Here is a 23,361-nt window from a genome sequence, read left to right as displayed (position 1 = left end):
GGCCGTGGGTTGGAGATACATTCTGAGGTGGATCTTGCCATCAGGTGTCCTGGAGGGATCCATCTTCCAGCTTCAATGTCACTGGAGATCTCAGGAGGTCCACCTTCATCTTCAACAGTGGGACAATGATGTTGGGCTCTTTACAATACGGCATCCAGACACAACGGTGGAATGTGCACCATCTAGTCCTGCCCTGCCACCGAATATGCTGTGAAACAACCAGGTGCATAATTAATCCCGTCAGGGCGGAAGATTTAGCATCATTTCCCACTAGCCGCCGCTGCAGAAAACATTCCATATTCCCTCTCCATCCCACAGCACTGAGGAGGCGATTCAACTAATTGGGATCAAAGTCCCATAGTGAGCACATTTAGCCATGTGGTTCCTGGTGCTTGCAGCACCAAGAAACACGTGGCTATACAACGTGACGCATGTTGTATAAGGCGCCTCAGCGGAGAATGCACGTCCAAGGACGCACATAGCCTTGTTTTGTACACTGAGGCGCACTGCTCGCCGGAACTCCCCAGTGTGGCGAGAGGTCGGGATGGCATTTTTAAATGGTGTCCCGATCTCCAAGGTCCCCGAAGCAACTCATGACCCCTCCCCAGCCTGAACACAGTACAGGATGGTCCCTGGACTGGACTCCCCCATACCACCTCCTCACCCCCCCCATCCATCCAGGGTACCTCCAGCCTGTGCAACAAATGACAGTTTGGCACCTTGGCAGTGCCAGACTGGCACACATGGCACTGCCAGAGTGCTGCCCAATGTGCATGTAGCTGGGGGCATCCTAGCCCCTGGGAGACCTCTACAAGTGCCGTTCCATCTGATCCCCGTTTTTGGAGACCAGTGCCAAACATTGCTCGCCCAAGATCTCCAAGCAAAGGGGATAGATCCCAACGCCTCAGGTACCTTGGGAATCTACACATCAGAGTGAGACTAGCTGTCTCGCTCTAACATACAGATTTGCCAAAACGTGATTTACATCATAACGCTTTGTGGTTTTATGTTAGGCCATGCGAGGCATTGCGAGCCAGGCAGATCCCGGGAGCCGGGTCTCCCTGCTTTTAGCGGCCACGAAGCGCCGCTGCGAGCTGAATTTCAGACGCCATGTGCCAATTGACAATTGGATCGTGCCCTCAGTCTCAGAATGGGAGAATTCCACCCTAGATCTATGGCATATGGTGAGGGAACCAACAAGAAGAAAATACCTTGATCTCAGCTTCACCAATCCATTTGTTGCATCAGTCCATGAAGGGCAATGCACCCGTTCCGACTCCAACAAGTCAGCTGCCATCTCAGGAACAAATGAGCATTGATTGACAGCAGGTTGGACTTCATATCGGCCAACAACTCTCCCGAAGAGGTGGAGGCATGGGCTGGGATCGGGTGCTCTTTCGGAGGGTCACTGCAGACTCGATGAGCTGAAGGGATTCTATGATTATCTGGCTTGTGACGATCAATCACCTCCCCCTGTCAAAGTATAATGGCCTTCCCAAGGTATCGAAGCCTACTGCAATGATAATTCTGCTTGATTATGTCTCCCTTCCCGGACAACCTGGCACCAGTACAAATGGTGAAAAAATCCCACATTGTTACCTCAATCATTGAGAATGACCACACACGACCTCCTTTTCCTGGGCCCCGTTGACAGCAAGACGTGTCCTTGGGATGGTTTCCTCCAGAGCACTTTCAGTGAAATGAAAAAATGAAAATGCAAAAAATAGCTTGTGTACAGGTCAATACAGAACAGTTTTAACCCCTTCATCACTTACTGGATAACTAACATTTTTAAAACTAATTCCAATATAATATTTATTCCCTCCCCACAAGGATATCATGATTAATGTGTGCCTGCTTTCCACAAGCTATCATTGTCTCCGTAGGGGATCCTGTGGGCATGGTTTGACTGACAGGTCAAATAGGTTATTAAAGGATTTGGGGTGTGGTTATGAATGGAAGTGTGTGTGTTTTCATGAGCACTTTAGTAATTGAGGGAACTTAAATGTTTTGAATGAGTTTTCATAGATAGGAGTTCTTTACAATATAGAGACGGCTGTACAGCAGAATCCCACCATTCACGATTTATTTTGTGAATTTGGTTCCTGGTGCACCTTTGTATGCATGATCATCCATTGTTGCACCAAAACTTCACCTATCCGTGATTCAAATTTTAAACGTTTGTACTTTAGCATATACTGGTCTGGTGGTGGGAATTAATCCAGAAGAGTCACTCAATACTCGGGTATGCTTCAACGTGAAACGATTTGTTACACTAGCGGGGAGCAGGCCGCTGGGAATACCAAGTGTCTGTCCACTGGACATATGAAATCATGAACATTTTATGCAGTCATGGAAACAGCTATGCACCCGATGTCGGCTGGATACAATTCAATAACAATTAATGGTTGCCAGGCAGCATGGGGCTGCGAGGTCTTCTCAACAACAGATGGAAGCCCCTCCTTATTGACTGTCCTTCGGTTCTGTGGTTCAGTGCTACAAGCAGTATTCCCCAGAGGCAGTTGCTGATAAGGGATGGCCCGCTGCATAAGCCATTCCCATGTCTGTCCGTGGGAACTAACAAGGTTTCACAACTGGCCAAGTCCGTTAGCCATAAACCCCATGATGCCTCACAAACATCTATGTTTCGCTTTGAAGCAGGTTTTAGGATTATATAGGATTGTTAGTGTGCATTATGGTATGTGTGTTTGTAAGTGTGTATAATTACAGTTAGTATGTGTGCATTATTACTGTGTATTTGTAATTAGTGTGTCTATAGATTGTGCATGGAAATGCATTCAACACATATACAGATATTGCAGGTGCCTCTGCCCCAGGCCCCATGCCGACATTCTTGAATAACGAAAATTACGGCATTTAGAAGATAGAAACACCAAGGTTTCCATGATAAAGTTACCCCAGAATGAAGTGTGCACTGCACGTGCGTCACCTGTAATTGCATGTAGGTTGCTGTGATTTACAGTAACTCCTGACCTGTATTTTACAGTACCAGTACTGTGCAGCACTTTACTCAAAATGATTGAGTCAGAGTTGAGCAGAAAACGACCCAGGAAATTCTTGCTTTGTTAAACAATTTATCCATTCAGACCATAGTTTTATTGCCTCTGTGCTTTTAGAAGTCAGATTTCAGGATGGCTGGAACCTACCTAATTAAGCCCGATTACAAAGTATGTTCGACGTTTGAAATTTCGTCCTTTGTGAGAATTTGCGGGAACTTAACCCTCATGAACTCCAGGGCTTTACTGTAATAGGTGTTTTAGAACGTTATCTCGTTTCATCAACATGTGTCCTGAAGTTTGGCCTTGGTCGATACCAGGTGAGTTGGCATGAAGGATGGAAGAGCAAAAGGTGTTGGGTGGATTGCAATGGGGTCTATAAAGGGTCATGGGGTGGGATGGAGCACTAATTTGGCATGGAAGGTATGAATGATCATTGGGGGTTGGAGGCACATGTTGGCATGTGTTGGGGAGGGGTGTAAGGGGTGGGTTGTGGAGGGAGGGAGGTGTGAGGGGCAAGGCGAGAAGGCCTGATATTTAACAAAACAATTCGGATGAAATTCCAGAGAACCAAAGCAGGCCTTTTAACCAGCCCACCTTAGCACCCAGCAACCCCTCTTGTCACCTCTCATCTGCATCCCGGAACAGCGGGCCCCACACTGGAGCTACAGGACCCCAGTATCAGATGCAACCGCTTACAGTGTTCATACAGCATCAGTTTGATGCAGATTTTCTTATGCTGAGAAAAAGAAACATTGCAGCAGGATAATCTGAACCCGCTTCAATGTTTCTTTATTCCAGTATCTGAAGAATCCCCATCCTCCAGTTTGCCCCAGTGTGAATTTTTTGTGTCCCATCGCTGACACTATGGTGGATTGTCATAGAAACCCATCAGGTTCTATGCCCTTTAGGGAAGGAAATCTGCCGTCCTTACCTGGTCTGGCCGACGTGTGACTCCAGACTCACAGCAATGTTGTTGACTCTTAGATGCCCTCTGAAATGTCCAAGAAGTCACTCAGTCCAAGGACAATCAGAGATGGGCAGCAAATGTTGGCCTCATCAACAGTTCCACACTTCCCATGAAAGAGCAAAGAGAAAAAAATAGTTGTTGACCTGGAAAGGTGTGATATTAAGGCAGAAGCTGCCAGGAGCATGTTTATGAATAGAATTCCACACTTACAATTCACAATGTCTGTTATAGTTATTGTTAAAGGACGATATATAGATAAAACCAACAGTCTACAATGGAGTGCAGTTCGCCACCAATTTGATTAGCATCATGTGACCTGCTTGTTTATACCAGTAACTCCTGGCTTTAAACAAATACTAATTTGGCGCAGTGAGTGCCAGTAAAGAAAATCATTAGTTGCTGCAGTGGAGGAGGAAGATTTCAGCACAGCCCTGAACATCTGGTTCATTCTTACATCAGCTTGTTCAATTAACAGAGCCTTAGAGAAACGAGAGCTGGTTCTTAGACTATGCAGAATGGTAAAATAATTTGTTTTGTAAAATTTTAGTGGTCATAATATTCCTGGACAGGATTCATTTTCCCTAGAAATGAGTAGAAGGGGGAGTATTACACCCCAGAACATGTACATGGTTATGCATGATCTTCATCAATAGCTGAGCAATTTTACACAGTGAATTGCTGACCCATATGGACAAAATAGGTAATACATTCAATTTCCAGTTCGTCCATATAGCTGGTATAGTTTTCCGGGAACTTGTAAACAGTTGACCTTAATGCTCTTATGATAGGAGGGGGGGAGAACGTCAGTAAGGATTCAATGTCCCGATTATTAGCCAGAAACCCTGGTGCAAATGCTTAAGTGGGGATGTTGACTGAAGACAAAATCATCCTCAGCTTTTAACCTGTTAACATTCACTGCTGAGGTTCATCAAGCCTTGGGTGAGGGACACGAGGACAACCAGTGGGCATGGAAACCTCACCTTATCAAATGCAACACTCTCAGGAGAGGAGGACTGAAAATTGTCAAGACAATGTGGAATAGGGAACATCTCACTTTAAAATTCAGCATTGCTGATATTTTTGTCAGTTTTGTGAAAAAGCATGGCATCTGCAAATGAGCTAGAGTGGACCTATTTCTCAGCCTGCGCACATTCTGTTATTGCTGCCAGAATTGTGTAGCAGTAAGTACAGCAGCGGATCAGGCGATCACAGGTTGATGCCAATTTGTATTCTCAGTTTAAAAACAATTATCATGGAGGGTGTTTTTTTGATTCAAGAATGATGAACAATTACATCCGCTGAATGCAGCTCTACATTTGGTTAATAAATTTTATCCTAACTTAAAATGTTCTTCACAGTGAAGATCACTTTCATGCCTAACAAATTGTAATATATCTAGCTTTTTCATTACACTCAAGTTGTAAGCCATATGAAACAAGTTATCAGTCACCATATTTTTCCATTCTATATTCACATATTTTCATGACGTTACAGGTTTACTTCACCCTGGCTGTATTGATAAATAAAATTATGTTGGTTCTATTATCACATAAAGATGTTTTGATTGTCAGATGCATAGATGCCTTTATTTGTAGTTGTGCAATAATAATTAAGGTTGCGTTATGTGCTCCAGCCATTTTAATTTACCAGTGCTTTCCATTGAAATCTCCAAGCTTTTGTGCATTTATTTTTTTAATAACCTAAATTGTATTAGTAGGAAAATTTCACTGGAGGAATTGGCATGTTGCTCGGTGTGTTGCTGGAAAACACATTAGCCTTTAATCCCATTTCACACAGAATGAGTTAATTTGCACTCCATGCCAATTTATTAGCACAGAGGGGTTTCAGACATCCAAGATGACTGGTTACATGAAAGTTATTGAAAAGTAGTTATGTTGCAAGTTCTCCATTGATGCAGCACAGGTGTTGTGCAGTTTAGCCATTGATGGTTTACAGTACTTTGACACACACCTTTACAGTATATCTGCAGTGAGTGTGAAGCACTTTTAAAACTTTGAAAATAGTTTGCTGGACTGCAAGTACATTATAATATTAAGTGCACAAGACAGGATTTTAATCAGTGCAGGACTGACGATAAAGACGGTAAGGTTCACACTACTAATAATTGCACAGTAAAATGAACCCCCCCCCCCCTCCCCCGCCTTTCAGCTTAGCAGTTTAGATACGAATAGAAAATGTGGAAAGCAAGCGCTTCTGTGATTATTTAGATTTCAAATTGTTTCTCTGTGGAGTTCAGTGCAAAATCGAACTGCAGTGATAGCAGGTGAAAACCTGGCAACTGAGGAGGGGAGCGGACATATAAGAATATTTGTGATTTAAATCTGATATTCGAACAGCAGCGGCAACAGCGAGAGTGGTGGAAACAACTTCATGTTCCTGGCAGGTGGCAAAAGTGATGAGATGTACTGCAGGCTTTATCATTATCAGGAACAAAATCTTGCTTCAATGTCCTGCAGCGACTGAGCAACCAAGGCTCAGTATGATCAGAATTAATTTTGTTAACTGTCAACAGTAATATTGGGCATCAATTAAAACGCAGTAATTTTTTCTGAAAATATCCAAGAATCCTCTTAGCAAAATCATTTGGCAAGTAAACAGAAACAGGCAGGGTTTCCTGACTCATTGATATTCAGTGTCGCCCTAGACTCCCGTTTCATCTTTACTGTAGAATTTTATCTGTGTCATTCCTCAAAAATAGCTCTGTTGAGAAGGTCATGACAGATGCTGTTGCACAGCAAGTATGTCAGCCTGTTGGCTGATTCTCCTTGCTTAGACTCTCAGAAGCTGTTCCTTTTAATTGCTCACCTCCCCACCTAACATCTGTTTTGTTTTTCCAAGACCACTTGTTTCACCTGACCAAAGTGGAGAGTTAACAGGATAAATCACCTTTATTGATGGTTTACTCTTTACCGGCGCTCTCTTCCATCCCGAGCAAGTGCCTGCAGTAAAAATATTTTCCCCTACACTTAGCAGGATGAACTTATCGACTCTACAGCCTGAGCAGGCAGCTGTTCTTAAAGAGAGCGCAGGCTGTGGAAGAGGCTACAGCAGATTTACTGACCCAACCTCCCTTCAAGCACAATTTTGACACAGGTCAACCAAACCGGTCAACTTTTTATGTTTAAATTTTACTGTCAGGTTTTCAGCACCAGCGCAAACCGGGTGTTCTGTGCGTAGTTCTCCTCATGCATTCTTTCCGCCAAAATGTTTTCCCTTTATCACCAGAAGTTGTGCAGGCAAAACTACCACGTCAAATGAAGCTCTTTAAATCCCCATTTCTCTGTAGAGCTGTGGTGCTTATTACGAAGGAAGCAACGCTTCAAACACTGGATGGGGGACATTGTCTGCCCCTGTTTTCATTCCAGCAGTTTGAAAAAATACCCTTGCTGCACCCAGCCCCAAAAATGTGACTAAAATAATTTTCTTTAACTGTTTCCATTCCATTATTTTTCTTGACATATTTCCCCCCTCCTGAAGTACTTGACTATTACTGGAGCACATTACCTTGACCACATGGGTATGATTGAAGTGTGCAGTTTGTGGTGACTTCCCACAAGTAACAGCAGAGGCTATTTATTGAGATTGATCCTTGAGTCACTTGATGTTCTCCCCCACATGCAAACAAAAAAAAAAATCACTCAACTCTTACTGGGAGCATATATAGTTGTTGGAAAAACAAACCATTTCTGACGCAGGACGCTGAAGTCAATTGTGGTGCTTCTAGCACTTAAATGGCTTATAGTAACAAACTCAGCACGGGAACTGATTGATCCTGGGAGTTACCTGGTTGTCTGGCTTAGCTATAGGTTGGACAAGCTTAATGATTCACTCAGGGAACATTGCATTTTGGAAAACCAATTCCCCAACTTTAGGTCCTCTTCCTCTTGAGTGACACTATTCTTGATTAAGTGGATATACAGTCATCCAGCTCCCAAGCCTCAGCCTATGTCTTGATAGTTTTAATCAATTGATGGTAAAATGGCCAGGTTTGACTTATCCGATGATTCCTATTCCCACCTGAGCTTGAGCCTAAACCTCAACTTGCCATTTGCTGATATTCCAGCTATGGTCATAAACATCCCAATACGAAAGAGCAATTTGGACCAGTATTATTCCTAGTGCTCCATGTTAACTTACACAAGACCAGTTGAGAGCAGTGTTCTCTTACAGGTTTTGGTGGGGTTTTATTCTTTCTGGGTTGTGGCACTACAATCACGACTGTGCTTCCTAGCTCTTAGTGGCACAGAACCACGGGCCTTGGCCGTTTCATAAAATCTTAAATGAACAGGAAATGCTGACACGCTCAGCAGGTCGGACAGCATTTGTGGGAAGAATTACCCTTTCAGCTTGATGTCACGCCAGTTTTAATGCAAGAAGCATAAACCTGAAGCATGAATTCTGCTTTTGTCCCTGCAGATGCTGCCAGAACAGATTTCAAGCAACCACAGTATTTTGCTTTCATCATATAATGTTAGATTTCCTCTCAATCTTGAGAGCAAGGTGGCCCATAAACCACACCCAGAGCTCACAATTATTATTGGGTAACTAGAGTGCGATCACTTTTCTATAGCTTGTTTCGCTCGCCCTCCCAAAATAACACGTCGCTGCCTGGCTCCCTATCTAATGTCAGAGATTATTCAGCCAAGTTAAGTGAGTTTGAATGTCAAACAGCCCTGGTACACGCACTAGCAACCTTGTGGTTGAGAGTGTGAACTGTTGAAAGCTTGAACTGCTGGGGAACCCTGAGGAATAATACTAATCAAAAGTGTTATTTCCAGTCTAGTGAAAGGATCCATCAGGGGATTCTTAGAAACCAGTGGAAGCCAGACACATGAATTAATGATTACAACACACAATAGATGTAATGCTGAATTGCATTTCATTGTACATCTGACAGAGAAAAAGAAGGATAATGTCTTCATGAAAAATGATTGCAATGAACGGGCTCATTTGTTTCCTAACACAAATTGCTTCAGAACATCCAGGCCATTATGTAATTTAGATCTGATGACCATGTGTTGAAGTGATGAAGGTGTCTTATGGCAAAAGGCAACCATCAAGACTTTTCCATAAAAATGAATTTGCCTTAAACAAAAATTCTACCTCGCCAAATGATGTCATCCTTGTGAAGAAAGGAAAAAAACAGCCATGAGATTTCACGGAGGAAATAAGAAATTTACAAATGGATAAAATAGAGAGAAACGTCACAAGTTTCAGTATCAAGATCAAGTATAAAGTAGGGAAGTGTTGCTGCAACTGTATGAGGCATTGGTGAGACTGCACCCGGAGTACTGTGTACAGTTTTGGTCCCCTTATTTGAGGAGGGAAGTAATTGCATTGGAGGCAGTTCAGAGGAGGTTCACTCAATTGATAACAGAGACGAGGAGGTTTGTCTTCTGCAGGAAGTTTGAACAGTTTAAGCCTATACTCTCTTGTGTTTAGAAGAATGAGAGGAGATCTAATTGAGGTATTGATGCACGATCAATTGCACAAATACTAAAGTTGGGTATAACTGTGGCTTTATTACAGTCAAATGCATGGCCTCCTGCTGCAGCTGGCGAAATGGCAGGGCACTGGAGGTCATGCATATTTATACAGTTTTTAGTGGGTGGAGCCAGCCGGCAGAGGCTACCGGGTGCGAACCTGTAGTGCAGGTCCTACCTTACTTCCTACAATACAGTGGTTACCCACAGGTATATAAGATGATAAAAAGTATTGACAAAGTAGATGTAGAGCGGATATTTCCTCTTGTGGGACAGTCTAGAATGAGAGGACATAGTTTTAGGATAACCGGTAGCAGATTTAATACAGATAAACTTCTCTGAAAGGGTCGTGAATCTGTGGAATTCACTATGTGATAGATGCCAGGACATTGAGTGAATTTAAGGAGGTGGTAGATTTTTAATCAGTAATGGGTTGCAGGGTTATGGAGAAAGGGCAGGAAAGTGGGGTTGAGGCCAAGATGAGATCAGCTGTGATTGTATTGAATGGCAGAGCACGCTCGAGAGGCTGAATTGCCTAATCTTCCTCCCAGTACTTCTGGCTATGAGTTTGTCTAAAAATTCCAGGGTTAGAAATTCATCTGGAACCAAAATCTGCACTGGCCTAGATGCATGCCCCCAAGGTGAGATGACACAAAATTGGGCCGTGGGCCTCAAACCAACATTATAGTTGAGCTGCCAACACATTACACACTTGGGATCTACCGATGGCGCTGCAACCAAAAAGATCTCACTCCCGGGATCTACCTAGCCTGCCACACCTTGCGAGATCTAACATGGTCTCAGAAGACTTTGTGAACTCACCCATTGTGGGCGGGATGACCTTCTGGCAAATCTGCATATTAGAGTGAGACAGCTAGTTTCACTCTAATATGCTTTCCCAAGAACTAACCAAGGTATGGGATCTAACTCCCTTGGCTTGGAGACCTTGGACAAGCACCATTCAGTACTGGTCGCCACAAATGGCGACCAGACCGAATGGCACTTTTGGGGGTCTCCCAGGGGATTGGAGCATGCCCTCTGGGCAGGGTGGTACCCTGGCACTGCTGGTGCCACCTGGGCATCCTGACAATGTCAAACTGGCACCATGACAGTGCCAGACTCGTATGACAGTGCCAGATTGGTACCATGACAGTGTCAGACTGGCATCATGGCAGTACCAGACTGGCGCTATGGCAGTGCCACCTTGGTGCAAGGTACAACCCTGGCATTTGTTGTGTGCTGGTGATTGGAACAGGATGTGCCCTGCGTGGGTGTGGGGAGGTGCGTTGGGGCCCTAGGACCTCCTTATAATGAATTAGAGCATTGGGGGTTTTGGGGTCGTGTCTGGGACTTGAGAGAACAGACGACATTAAAAAATGCCATCCCGATCTCTCACTGCATTGAGGAGATCCAGTGAGCAAACCTCCTCAGTACAGAAAGCGGGGCTAAGTGCGACTCATCGGGGAGTTCCCCGCTGAGGCCCCCAATCTACCTGAATGGGCATTAAATAGTGGGGTGTTTCTCGGAACTCCGAGCGCTGGGAAACTCCCAGCTAATCCCGCGCACTATGAGACTCTGTCCCTCTTCGGGTCGATCACGCCCCACATCTCCACAGGTAGTGCTTCCATTTCATTAAGTGAATTTCATACTGTTTGAATTGCAGCAGTAGCTCTCGGGTCTAGAGAAGGGAGAGTAAGAGCCATGGGGTTGTTTTGCTGCAAAATCCCTCCTTCTACTGGCTTCAATTGGAACCTTTTGCTAGCTTTGGCTTCTCCCGCTAGCCCTCACAATTTTGTCTCCCAACTCCAGGACTCTTAGTTACGAGCTTGTACACTGGGACAACCTATCATGCCTGCAGCTCACCATAAGAACCAAAAGAATGAGGGACTAATTTCCCACTGTTTTTTTAAATAAATTTAGAGGACCAATTATCTTTTTTTTCAATTAAGGGGCAATTTAGCGTGGCCAATCCACCTAACCTGCACTTCTTTGGGTTGTGGGGGTGAAGCCCACGCAGACACGGGACGAATGTGCAAACTACACACGGACAGTGACCCAGGGCCAGGATTCAAACCCATGTCCTCAGTGCTGCAGTCCCAGTGCTAACCACTGTGCCACGTGCTGCCCCAATTTCCCACTGTTTACCACCAGCCTCTGTCGATGCTTCATCACCAGGACTGTGCCCATGTATCTCAGAGGCTAGTGACAAACAATGGGAAATTTGTCTCCATTGTCTCTTGATGCTTTTATGTCCAGTATTTTTATTTTGGGGTCACTACTGCCCTGAACACGATTGTCACCCTACCTCACACTTGCACTCTGCCACAATGAAGCAACCACAGAGGTCTGTGCTTATTGCTTTCATACTTGTTATCTGCATGTCTGTTGTTATTTAGTTGAGGGCTACGCACAGTTAGGAAGCCCATAATGGCATCAACAAGGATATCTCTCAGCAGCCACACAGACTCCCCGAACCACAGTCTGCTGATCTGGGGCCTGGGAATATTGACCTCGGTCACTGGCCATTCTCATAGTTATGGTATTGGAAAAGGAATATGATAAAGATAATAACCCCAGGCTCTGCTCGTGGAAAACAAAAAGAAACTGGACAACAGGTTTCATGCAGACCCTTTAATCCAGAAGGAAATGTGGTGACAAGGTACCATTCGACAGACAGCAATAATGTAACACTAGGAATAGTCTGGGAAAGGGATCATGGCTGCAATCTGGGACAAGGACCCTTACTGGCCTCCAAATTAAATTTAATTGAAGACCTTAAGGAGCATTGATGTAATTAATATATTACAAGCTTTAAATTGATATGAGAATAATTAGCAGATTTTACGGAAACCGTTTACTTGGCAGTGATCTCTGAGTACTGCACAGAAACAGCAAAACCAAAACCGAAATCTCTGGCCGGGAAATAACCCTGTTTGTCTATTGGTAATTGAAACTTTCGATATTGAGAATGTTGAGTTAAGCTTTAAGATAGAAGGTTTGACCTCTGACCTCACCACAAACTTTCAACATATTTGCAGGTAACTTGGCTTGTAAAATTCACCAACATAGGGAAGACTTTGCATAGAAGGGTCCACTTTTTACTCCTTACAATGACTTTCTTTAGATGCGGTGCACAGAATAATTTTTTGCATTTTGCAGGGGGAACTGAGTTATTTACAGGTTCCTAACACCTTCTTCCCCACTGTGTCGCCCTCCTTTGCAGCGAAGTAAAATGGAGTAAAAAACACTTTTGTGCTTTAAAGGATTATTTTGTCTTTAACTCTGCCAACAGCACTGGGAAAATGCAGCTCTTCCCAAACAATTCATAGTCCACAAATAACCATTAGTGAAGTAGTAGAGCGGAGGTGGTGGTGTGGTGGTATTGTCGCTGGGCTATTATTCCAGAGAACAAGGGTAAAACTCGGGATCGAATCCCACCACAGCAGGTGGAGAAATTTGAATTCAATAAAAATCTGGCCTAATGATGACCATGAAACCATTGTCTTTCTCATGTCCTCCAGAAGAATTCTGGCCTACATGTGACTCCATAACCGCAGCAATGTGGTTGACGCCCAACAAGGGCAATTGGGGATGAGCAATAAATGCTGGCCCAGCACACATCCCACGAATGAATTAAAAGAAAGAAAATCTGAGCAGGGCCTCACTCACTGCCAGTAACAATGACCAGTTTGCCAGAGAATTAGCCAAAGCATGGTGGTATTTGTTGAATTAATATTGTTAACTCTTTGCTGCCACTTAGAACCATGGTGACTTCTTCCCAGTTCAATCCCACAATGCACCACCATGAACAAACTGTAACCTTCATTCTGTTTCAGGTTCATTTGATTGCATGTGTATTGTCACTGGCCTCACTTGACTGCTCAGTGCCATGATTGTAAGGATATGTAAACTGTATTTTTTGCATTTCTTTTCCTTCCCTGCTTTCCCCTTCACCATTTCCTCCGATTATAGAAGTAAGTGAGCCTACGAGCTCGACCCAGATTCAAGGTCAGTATAGAGCGCTGTCATTTCTGTGGCTGCATCTCCTTTTCTCTACTGCATGAGGGAGGGGGCCTCTTTCGACACTGTCAGGGGTTCATTCAATCAGAAGTGAAACATTTTTAAGTGCTGACTGGAAGCAAAGAATCAACAACAAATTGCAGTTTATTGTCAACAGCTCAAGAGTAATTTCTTACTAATTGCAACAAGAGTGGAATAATGGCCTTCAAAAAAATAGTGTCACTTTGAACACCAACAGCTGGATACTGAAGCCAACAATTTTGCCTTCTGCACTGCTGAGCTCATGTCTGCCCCTTCCTCAATTGATGTCTTAAATCATGCAATGTGATTCAATAAATTATTTTCTCACTTTTCATTCTTTATTGCATATTGATGGACAAATCAGCCAAGCTCTTTTTGTCTGCCTATCATTGCTATCAGTTAAATATCATGCATTTCCATTAGACTGTGAAGTAACTCATTAAACAGGGAAATCGAGACCAGCAAAATGGGATGGTTAACTGCAGTTAATTTAAAGGATTGCTTTGTTTGTTTTACCCAAAGGTTAGTTTACAACCAATCAACTTAAATATTTTTTTTAAACATCCTGTTTAATCTTGAAGGATAAATTAGGACTTTGATTATTTATAAATAAGGGATCTGAACTGTCATCAATTCAAGTGATCCAGCAGGCACAGGAATCTATGGTAACAATATGATTTCAGTTAGGAAATCAAGGGACACGTTGTCTTCTCGCTGCAAAGAAAAAGCAGCAAACCTACCTGTTAAGTAAAGCAGAAAATGTTATACGATGTGGAGAAAGGGAGTGCTTCTGAAGGATGGTGTTTTGGTCCAAAATATGTTCTAGTCTCACGTTTGATACTTGATTGAAAGTAAATATCACTGTTTGGCTCTTTCTGCTTGCAGATCAGGTGCAATCTAGTTTATCATGAGTTCTATCCAATTTATTCAATGTCCTGGAGGAAGGATCTGCAAATTCTTTGCTAGCTCCAAGATTCATCAAGCAAAACTCCATAACATTTGTCCATTACATCCCATGTTATTCATCTTTGACTTCCTTGGCATGATATCGCAATGCAATCAGAGGCCATTACATTCCATAGAATATTGATGGAGCAGCTCAGATCAGTGACACCAACTATGTTGGTTCAAATGTGTATTTACCTCATTTCCCAGTAGTGGGAATAGTGCGCATCATATCCAGGTTCATTCTGCTTCTGTTAAATTGATTCATGCACATCCACCATAAAAAGGTCCAGTTTCAATTCTTTTCTGGGGGAAATAGCTCAATGGAGTCTATGACGTATTAACCTGATAGTTCAAATATGTAATACTCTGGGCGTCATTCTCCGACCCCCCGCCGGGTCGGAGAATGGCCGTTGGCCGCCGTGAATCCCGCCCCCGCCCCCGCCGAAGTCTCCGCTCCCGGAGATTGGGCGGGGGCAGGAATCCGGCCGCGCCGGTTGGCGGGACCCCCCGCTGGATTCTCCGGCCCGGATGGGCCGAAGTCCCGCCCAGGAATTGCCTGTCCCGCCGGCGTAAATCAAACCTGGTATTTACCGGCGGGACCAGGCGGCGTGGGCAGGCTCCGGGGTCCTGGGGGGGGGCGCGGGGCGATCTGACCCCGGGGGGTGCCCCCACGGTGGCCTGGCCCACGATCGGGGCCCACCGATCCGAGGGCGGGCCTGTGCCGTGGGGGCACTCTTCCCCTTCCGCCTCCGCCACGGCCTCCACCATGGCGGAGGCGGAAGTGACTCTCCCCACTGCGCATGCGCGGGAAACTGACAGCGGCCGCTGACGCTCCCGCGCATGCGCTGGGAAACTGACAGCGGCCGCTGACGCTCCCGCGCGTGCGCCGCATTTCCGCGCCAGCTGGCGGGGCAACAAACGCCATTTCCGCCAGCTGGCGGGGTGGAAATCCCTCCGGCGTCGGCCTAGCCCCTCAATGTTGGGGCTAGGCCGCCAAAGATGCGGAGACTTCCGCACCTTTTTGCCGGCGCGATGCCCGTCTGATTTGCGCCGGCTTTGGCGCCAGTCGGCGGGCATCCCGCCGTTGGGGGAGAATTTCGCCCTCTGTTGCTGCTTTTGGCAGATTCACAGAATTCTCTGATTCATATGTACGTGGGATAGAACAATCTCTGTTCCCCAAAGATTCAAAGATCCCAGCAGTCCCGCAGGAGGCCTGGGTACTTTACACTTCTGGATTAGTGTTTAACCAAAGTGTGCAGAGAATGACCCCCCCCCCCCCCCCCCCCCCCGCCCCACTCCGCATACCCTCAGTCCATGTATCTCCAGTCTGCAGGAGTTTAAGAAGATACCTCACCTCCACTTTCTCAAGGTCAAGTAGGGGTGGGCAACAGATGCAAGCCCAGCCAGTGATGCCCACACTCCCTGAAAGAATAATTTTTTTAAAAGTCAGATTGACCCTCACGCCAGGTTTACGCTGCAAGTTTAGTGTTCATGCAAGGTGAAAATAAGTATGTGGTTGCATCCTTAATCCATCAGTTTGTCAATGCAGAGCCTTGAAGACATGTTAAACAATAGGGGAAGAGGAAGAAATATAGGCCAAGGTATTAAATTAAACAAAGTCCTTTCATAATAAACAGGGCAATATTTTATTTCCAGTGAAGTAGTGTTGATGAGTTCAATGTATTGCTTTGGCTGAAGTGGAAAAACGAGTAAAATGATGTCATTGTGTAGCAAGCTCATTTCACTGAAATTGCATCTCCCACTTCATCACCTCAAGAGTAAAGTTCTCTCCATTTACCGCTTGTTCCTCCTGGGAGTTTAGCTTTCTGAGAATTGAGAAGCAGAAATTATGTTTTAGTTCTCAGCCCAGTTTGCTGTTGAGAAAAAAAAATCTTGTACAAAATCAATAATGTTTCACTTTATATGTCAGCTGCATCTTGCACTTAATGCTTATCAAAGACACATTACACCAAGCTATTCAAAAATTACCAGTTGTTTAGTAACAGCAGGATATAAATCAGTTACAAAACAGTTTTAGCACATGAATAATCCAATGAGAATTAGATACAGTTCATGTTAAACAATCTGAGATTGGTACTAAATGCAAACCACTAAAATATTTTGCTGAACCTTTATTTATTGCGTATTAATCGTGCTGCACTTTATTGCCTCATACTTATCATGTGACGTGAATGTTTATTTACAACGATACGGAGAACTTTCTAAGCCAAATGATGGGAGACAACTTCTAAATTAATCTTGTGTTAAACAATAATCCTGTGACAAAAAATCTTGAATTTCTTTCATTTCCTGTGTGTTTGTAACGATTAATGGTCAGTTTCGAAGGCAGGGAATATACACAAATAAAATGATCAGAGTCAAGTTAATGCCATATGGGTTAACATATTCACTGGAGAATCTGCCATAAAATAATTGTTTGCCACTGAAGTATATGTGGTTATTTTTCATATTTTAGATTGTTATTCCAGTTTGTACATTGAATTTCAAATGATATGTAGTTAAAATTTCAAGGGGTTGAAGAGATAGAACACTCAAGATGATCCAACAAAGAACTGATGGTATTTTCAGATTCGGAGTCAGGATATTATGGCTTTGCTTAAAACACTGTTCGAAATTCTATTGGGTGCGTTTTTTAAACTGAAAGGTATTATCACGCCAATGGTTAACACAGATTATCCCATATGATAGACTCCTGACCACTGTGCCATCAGAGGCAGAAATTTGGTCAAACATACTGAATGAGGCAACGAGACCACCCTTATGTGGCCATCAGCAAGACGTTCCAGAACACAAATAACCAAACCCTAGTTTATTTTTTATATTTAATGGGCGGGATTCTCCAATCCCCCGCCGGGTCAGAGAATCGCCGGGGGGGCTGCGTGAATCCTGCCCCCGCCTACTGCCGAATTCTCCGGCGCCGGGGATTTGGTAGGGGCAGGAATCGCGCAGGTCGGCGGCCGCTGCCAGCGGCCCCCCCGGCGATTCTCCGGCCCGCAATGGGCCGAGTGGCCGCCCGTTTTCGACCGGTCCCACTGGCGTAAATTAAAGTAGGTACTTACCGGCGGGAACAGGCTGCGCAGGCGGCCTCGGGGGTAGCAGGGGGATCTGGCACCGGGAGGTGCCCCCACGGTGGCCTGGCCCGTGATCGGGGCCCACCGATCCGCGGGCGGGCCTGTGCCGTGGGGGCACTCTATTCTTCCGTGTCAGCCGCTGTGGTCCTCCGCCATGGCCAACGCGGAGATGAACCCCACTGCGCATGCGCTGGGATGACGCCAGCACCCGCTGACGCTCCCGTGCATGCGCCAACTCGCAGTGGACGGCGGAGGCCCTTCGGCGCTGGTTGGTGTGGCGCCAAGCCCCTTCCCCGCCGGCCGGCGCAAACCACTCCGGCGCCAGCCTAGTCCCTGAAGGTGCCGCAGTTGCCCGCACCGCCGATTCCCGCAGAATCCCACCCAATGTTCCTGAGGAAAAATATAACTTACTGCATTTTGAGAGAACATTTTCAGCATTTTGGTTCCTCTACCCAGTACCCAAACATCATTTTAAAAAAGCAATAGTTGCTGTTCTTAGTCCATGCAAAAGATTTGTTTTCCTTGATTCAAACTTCTGTTTTATTCACAATCTGACTGTGAACGTTGGTTAGCACTTTGCCAAGTGCTCCCTTTGTGGAAATGGCTCCAATTGATTGGGCTCGCAGTATTTAGGGTGAAATAAAATTTACAAAACAACACTGAAGAGTTGTGTAAAATCCCCTTTTCTGCCTGACACTGACCAAAGTAAAACCTGAGGGCGTGGTTTATATCAGTCCATCTTGAAAGGGTGCCCCGATCAGCAGAGAGTTGAAACTCCCCCCAGCACCTCCTCCTCCCCCTTCCCTCCCTCCAAAATCTGTTTTCCCACCAAGATGGTATTCGGTGATCTCTTGCCCCGCAAGCAACCCCCTTCTACCAACACCACCATGGCACAATCATCGGGAGCACCCTCCCACCGTCCCCCTGCCCCGAAGGGAAAGTCAGTAAAATAGGGAGATAAGAATACTGGTCCACTGGTCTTCTACACTTTAAAATGGAGCATCTGTTAAACGGGAAAATAAGAATACTGGTACGAACTGTTTTTTCCTTCGGGCATCACTGCCAACAGACACAGAATTAATTTTAGTGAAGGGGGATCATGTGGTGGGGAGGGAATCTCATTGTAAATATTTATTTCCACGTATTACAATGAGGTTCTCGTCCTTTGCTGATGGAAACCACGTTACGTCACTGGTAAGGGGCGTGGAAAATCGGGAAACACATTCCTGCCGGAATCGCATTTCCCAGTTCTTGCTGGGTTTTGCGCCCACATTTCCATTCTCGATGATGGCTAACGCGGGCACAAAGTCACCCCAAATGGGCCAACTGTTTCTCTGGGCTCTGGACTTCCACAGATGTCAAATGTCACACTTGACTCGTGTTTGACTTCATGTGCCAGTTTGTCTATTCGCACCGAGGTTTGAGAGCTACACTAGTTTCTGAGGAGTGTGCGTGCAGAGGTGGGTTGGTTAGAAGGCCACCTTGGTTCTCCAACACAGCATCAAAGTATATAAAAGCCCCCATCCCTCACCTTCCTCATCCCCCATTCACCTTCATGCCAGCCCAGTCCCCATCAAATTGTTCATTTCATCTCCTGCCACCTCTGCCTCCATGCATCCTCCATGTCTCTTCCGGTTACCCATGCCACTGCTGTGACTCCTTGTTCCTTCCATATCCACTCATCCAGTATGCATCATGTACAATCCTCAGATTTCATGCAATATCAATGGGAAAAGTGTTACATAGGAAAAAATAAACCTCTCACCAGAGGTGTTTTTGCTACCTGACCGGGCCTCAACATTTATTAGGATACGGGACGAGAACACCAAACTTTTATTAATTTGTAAAACTGAGGAAAGGATACTTCACCCCAGGAGTGATGACTCTGACCAATGGGTATATTTTATGTTGAAACAAACTTTAATGTAAACACAAATTTAACCACATTAACATCAAATACATAGCTTTATAAATATCAGTTAAACAGTTCTTAAACACAAGGAAAAACTTAAACTTACTATCTATACCTGCTACTAATTCCAATTAAGCAACCCCCAATAGAGTTCAAATACCACTTATAAATTTATCAAAATAGATTTACTTGCTTAGCTGTGTAGCGACTTTTGGAGGCGTTCCTTTCAAGAGCAGATCCAGTACACACCATCTCAATGTAACAGAATTTGGCAAAACTGCAGTTCAACTTAAAATCCTATAGCAGACTGCAAAACTGCAGACAGACCTAGCTCCACTCAATAATGACATGATCTGTATCCCACTAAGTCTCGTAACCTGCTTAGCTAGCACTAAACACCACTCCCTCATAAATTATCTATACTACGGGAAAACTCCAGCAATCAAAACATGATCCCATTAGCCTTTTATCTGTAACCGAGTAAGTGGTTAAAATCAATAATTACCTCACTCTTTTATGACTCCTTAATTACAGCTTTAGCAGACTCACAGTCTGGGTACCTTAACCTAGGTTCTTTAATAATGTTACTGCAACAAATATATACCTTAATCCAGGCTTTCAAAAACATAGATATAACATATAATATAGAACAATTGTTACAGTCATCACAATACTGAGGAAAAAATATTCAGCCATGTGCAGTAATCCTATTATTTTATGTCAACACATCGGAAACGAGATAAAAGGAATAATCTGTTCTTGAAACCATCATTCATTCTCTGACTCATTTGCACTTGAAACTCAGCCAAATATTGATAATGGTCACAACAGTCCAAACAATAGACTGCTCTCTCAGAAGGAAAGAACAGAAGATGCTCAGGTCAATTGCAAAGCAGAGTCTTTGTCAACAAATAGAAGGGGGTTAGATATTTTACGAATGTACATTTCTTTCAAGCATCAAAATCAGATATTATCAGCCACAGTCATTGAAATCAAAGTAGAGAATATGGCAGCACAGGCAGACAGGACAGCAGGTAACATTTTTCACTGCATTATAGTTCTTTCGCCACTGAAAAGCACTGTAAAACATGTGAACACATATGCAAGCTTGGTCAATGGAAGGATCAACCCACCTTTAAATGCAGAACCCTATGATGAACCATTCCATTAAAAACACAACTACATTGCAATACAGCACCAAACAGTGATATTAAGAGGTTTGAACGTCCTTTACACTTGCCTTTCAAAATGTTCCAGACTCCTCCTCAGCAATTTTATTCACAAGCTCCCAAACCTGTTGCGTTCTTAATGAGCTTTCAAAACCTCACGCCACCAGATGAAGATGTTGTGTGGGAGGAAATGCCATTTTGGTCCCTATTTAAACTGGGCAAGCCAATCTCAATGCAGGTGTGTGTGCTTTACACAGTAGACATTTCAGACAGGACAGAGGAAAATGGCATGGAGGCTGGGGTGGGGTGGGGTGGGGGAGGGGGCAAGGTTGAAGAAATGCAGAGGAAAATCCATTTCTTCCCAAAAGAAATTTAAGTGCGGCCATTTGAACATAAAACTATACCTCGGCACCCAGTTAAAAATTTGGCCTAATAAGTCATTTAAAACAACAAATACCAGACAAAAGACTTCCATATGAATACATCAAACTTTGATGAATTAATATTGAGTAGCTCAATTTCATTCTTATTATTTCTGCTGTTTTGTTCTATTAACCTTCACTGTAACATGTCTTCATTAGAGGAACAAATTCCCCACTTTAAGTCTTTGTCAGAGACAGTGGAGAAAAAAAACAGTTGCTCAACATACACTAGGATGAATCATAGAATTTACAGTGCAGAAGGAGGTAATTTGACCCATCAAGTCTGCACCGAACCCTGGAAAGTGCACCCCACCCTATCCCTGTAGCCAAGTAACCCCATGTAACCTTTTTTGGACACAAAGGGCAATTCTTCATGGCCAATCCACCTAACCGGCACATCTTTGGGCTGCGGGAGGAAACCGGAGCACCCGGAGGAAATCCACGCAGACACGGGGACAACGTACAGACTCCATATAGACAGTGACCCAAGCAGGGAATCGAACCTGGGACCCTGGAGCTGTGAAGCAACTGTGCTAACCACTGTGCTACTGTGCTGATTCAATGGCATGATTCTGCTTTTATTTAATATCTTCCCTCAATGTGAGACCTATGTGAGTCTTGGTTCATAACTGAAACCAGGAATGTAGTCGCAAAGCATTGCAAGATGGTGCAATATTGTGCTGTCTCACACCACCATGTATGCTGGACTTTGAACAACAAGAAAAACTATTTGGTTCAGAGCAAGAAAATGGGACCAGAACAAGCAAACACTTTAGTGTGCTTGGCTATGTTACAGCTATTTCAAGTTCCAAAAATATCTGATTGAAATTCACGTTAATGATACCCTGTCAGTGCAGAAAGTGGTACCCCAGGTGGTGTGTTTGTTGCTGTTCAACTAACCAATTAATTTGTTCCATTTCTGTGTCCTGTCAATCTCATGGGGCCTGGGCGCATTCTGCTTTTTATCTTCTTCCATTTTCATCATGTAAGTAATCATATAATCTTCATTATATCCCATTGTTGCTCCATTCCATTCCTTAACCCACAAAATAGGATAATTTGCAACGACAAAAAGCCTTCAGTTGATAAAGAATTATTATATTATATTTTACACTTGGATGGAGTATACTTTAGCTTACATTAATGGCTAATTAGGTGAAGAAAAATTACAAACTGACCCCCCCCCCCGACCTATGAACCCAGGCTTGTTTATCTTTGACCTCTAGGATTACTTCCTTTGATGAAAGCTTTTGGAACTCTGTTTTCTTTACTTGTCTATTAAAAAGAGACAGCACTGCCTTTTCATAAATCCAGAGGCTATCTAATTCAGTGCTTAATATGTTTGGCATCTTAGATGTGGCATTGATAGACATATTATTTGCTTACTTCAACTATCATGTAAGTAGATATACCTGGCATTAAACTGCCCAATTCAGTTTGGTACTGGCCAGCTAATATTTCATAAACAATTGCACCATAATTTAAAAAAAAGACTTGCTGTGCATTTTATTTTTGATCATTTTCAAAATGATAGTTTGCCGACAACAAGCACTGCACTGGAGTGGATGATGACTGGAATGAAAGGAGCCTGTCTTTTTAAGATCAGTTACCATGGTAGAATTTGTTCACCTGAATTGGTTTCTGCATGTTGCACTCATTGAATAAAATGTTAAATCTTGTTAACCCTCCTTTCCTCCCCACCATCTTAAAAAAAACCTTTTGTAGCCCTATGAAATGGCTGACCACCTATAATCAGGCTTAAGACTGGAGTTCCATTTGGATGTGACTTTGCTGTATAATTGGCAGATATTGTACAATATAAATATGGATTTAATCATTGAAGTGATCGCAGTTACCACTTATAGGTGGCCTCTCAGGTGACTCATTCAGGTGCATTAGGGTGGTGCTGAGACACAGGCAGGAAAAAGCCAAACAAAATAATTATTTTGGTGGCAGTGATCCAAGTGCAATACTGAGAATAAAAATACTTTGTGGGAATGTAGCATTGCTGATTTTGTTACCTAGAAAATAAAAATGAACCTACAAGTTTCAGATTAAACATTTCCTTATTTGACTTCAACAGATGTCTAATCATTTCCTCCGAACATTATAAATTAAGGGAGATACATGCATAGAATTTACAGTGCAGAAGGAATGGCCCATCGAGTCTGCACCTTGTAAAGAGCACCCCACTTAAGCCACACACCTCCACCCTATCCCCATAACCCAGTAATCCCACCTAACCTTTTTGGACACTAAGGGCAATTTAGCCTGGCCAATCCACCT

At 43.9% G+C, this 23,361-nt stretch overlaps 1 protein-coding gene across 6 annotated transcripts in view; it reads left to right on the top strand.

The window, feature by feature from the left end:
• The window catches only part of LOC140398255 (opioid-binding protein/cell adhesion molecule-like), a 1,404,083-nt gene that overhangs the window by 1,345,678 nt on the left and 35,044 nt on the right, over nt 1-23,361 (top strand). For 4 of the 6 annotated variants that reach the window (XM_072486706.1, XM_072486703.1, XM_072486705.1 and 1 more), the window contains one exon: nt 13,464-13,499. The exons of the other annotated variants lie outside the window; for them this stretch is intronic. In XM_072486706.1, coding sequence (XP_072342807.1) covers nt 13,464-13,499 — 36 coding nt within the window. The remainder of the gene's footprint in view (nt 1-13,463; nt 13,500-23,361) is intronic. 6 annotated transcript variants of the gene reach the window in all.

The sequence above is a fragment of the Scyliorhinus torazame genome, chromosome 21, assembly GCF_047496885.1.
Source record: "Scyliorhinus torazame isolate Kashiwa2021f chromosome 21, sScyTor2.1, whole genome shotgun sequence".
Classification (NCBI taxonomy): domain Eukaryota; kingdom Metazoa; phylum Chordata; class Chondrichthyes; order Carcharhiniformes; family Scyliorhinidae; genus Scyliorhinus; species Scyliorhinus torazame.
Note: the sequence above shows the minus strand (reverse complement) of the source record. Positions and strands in the feature narration are given on the sequence as shown.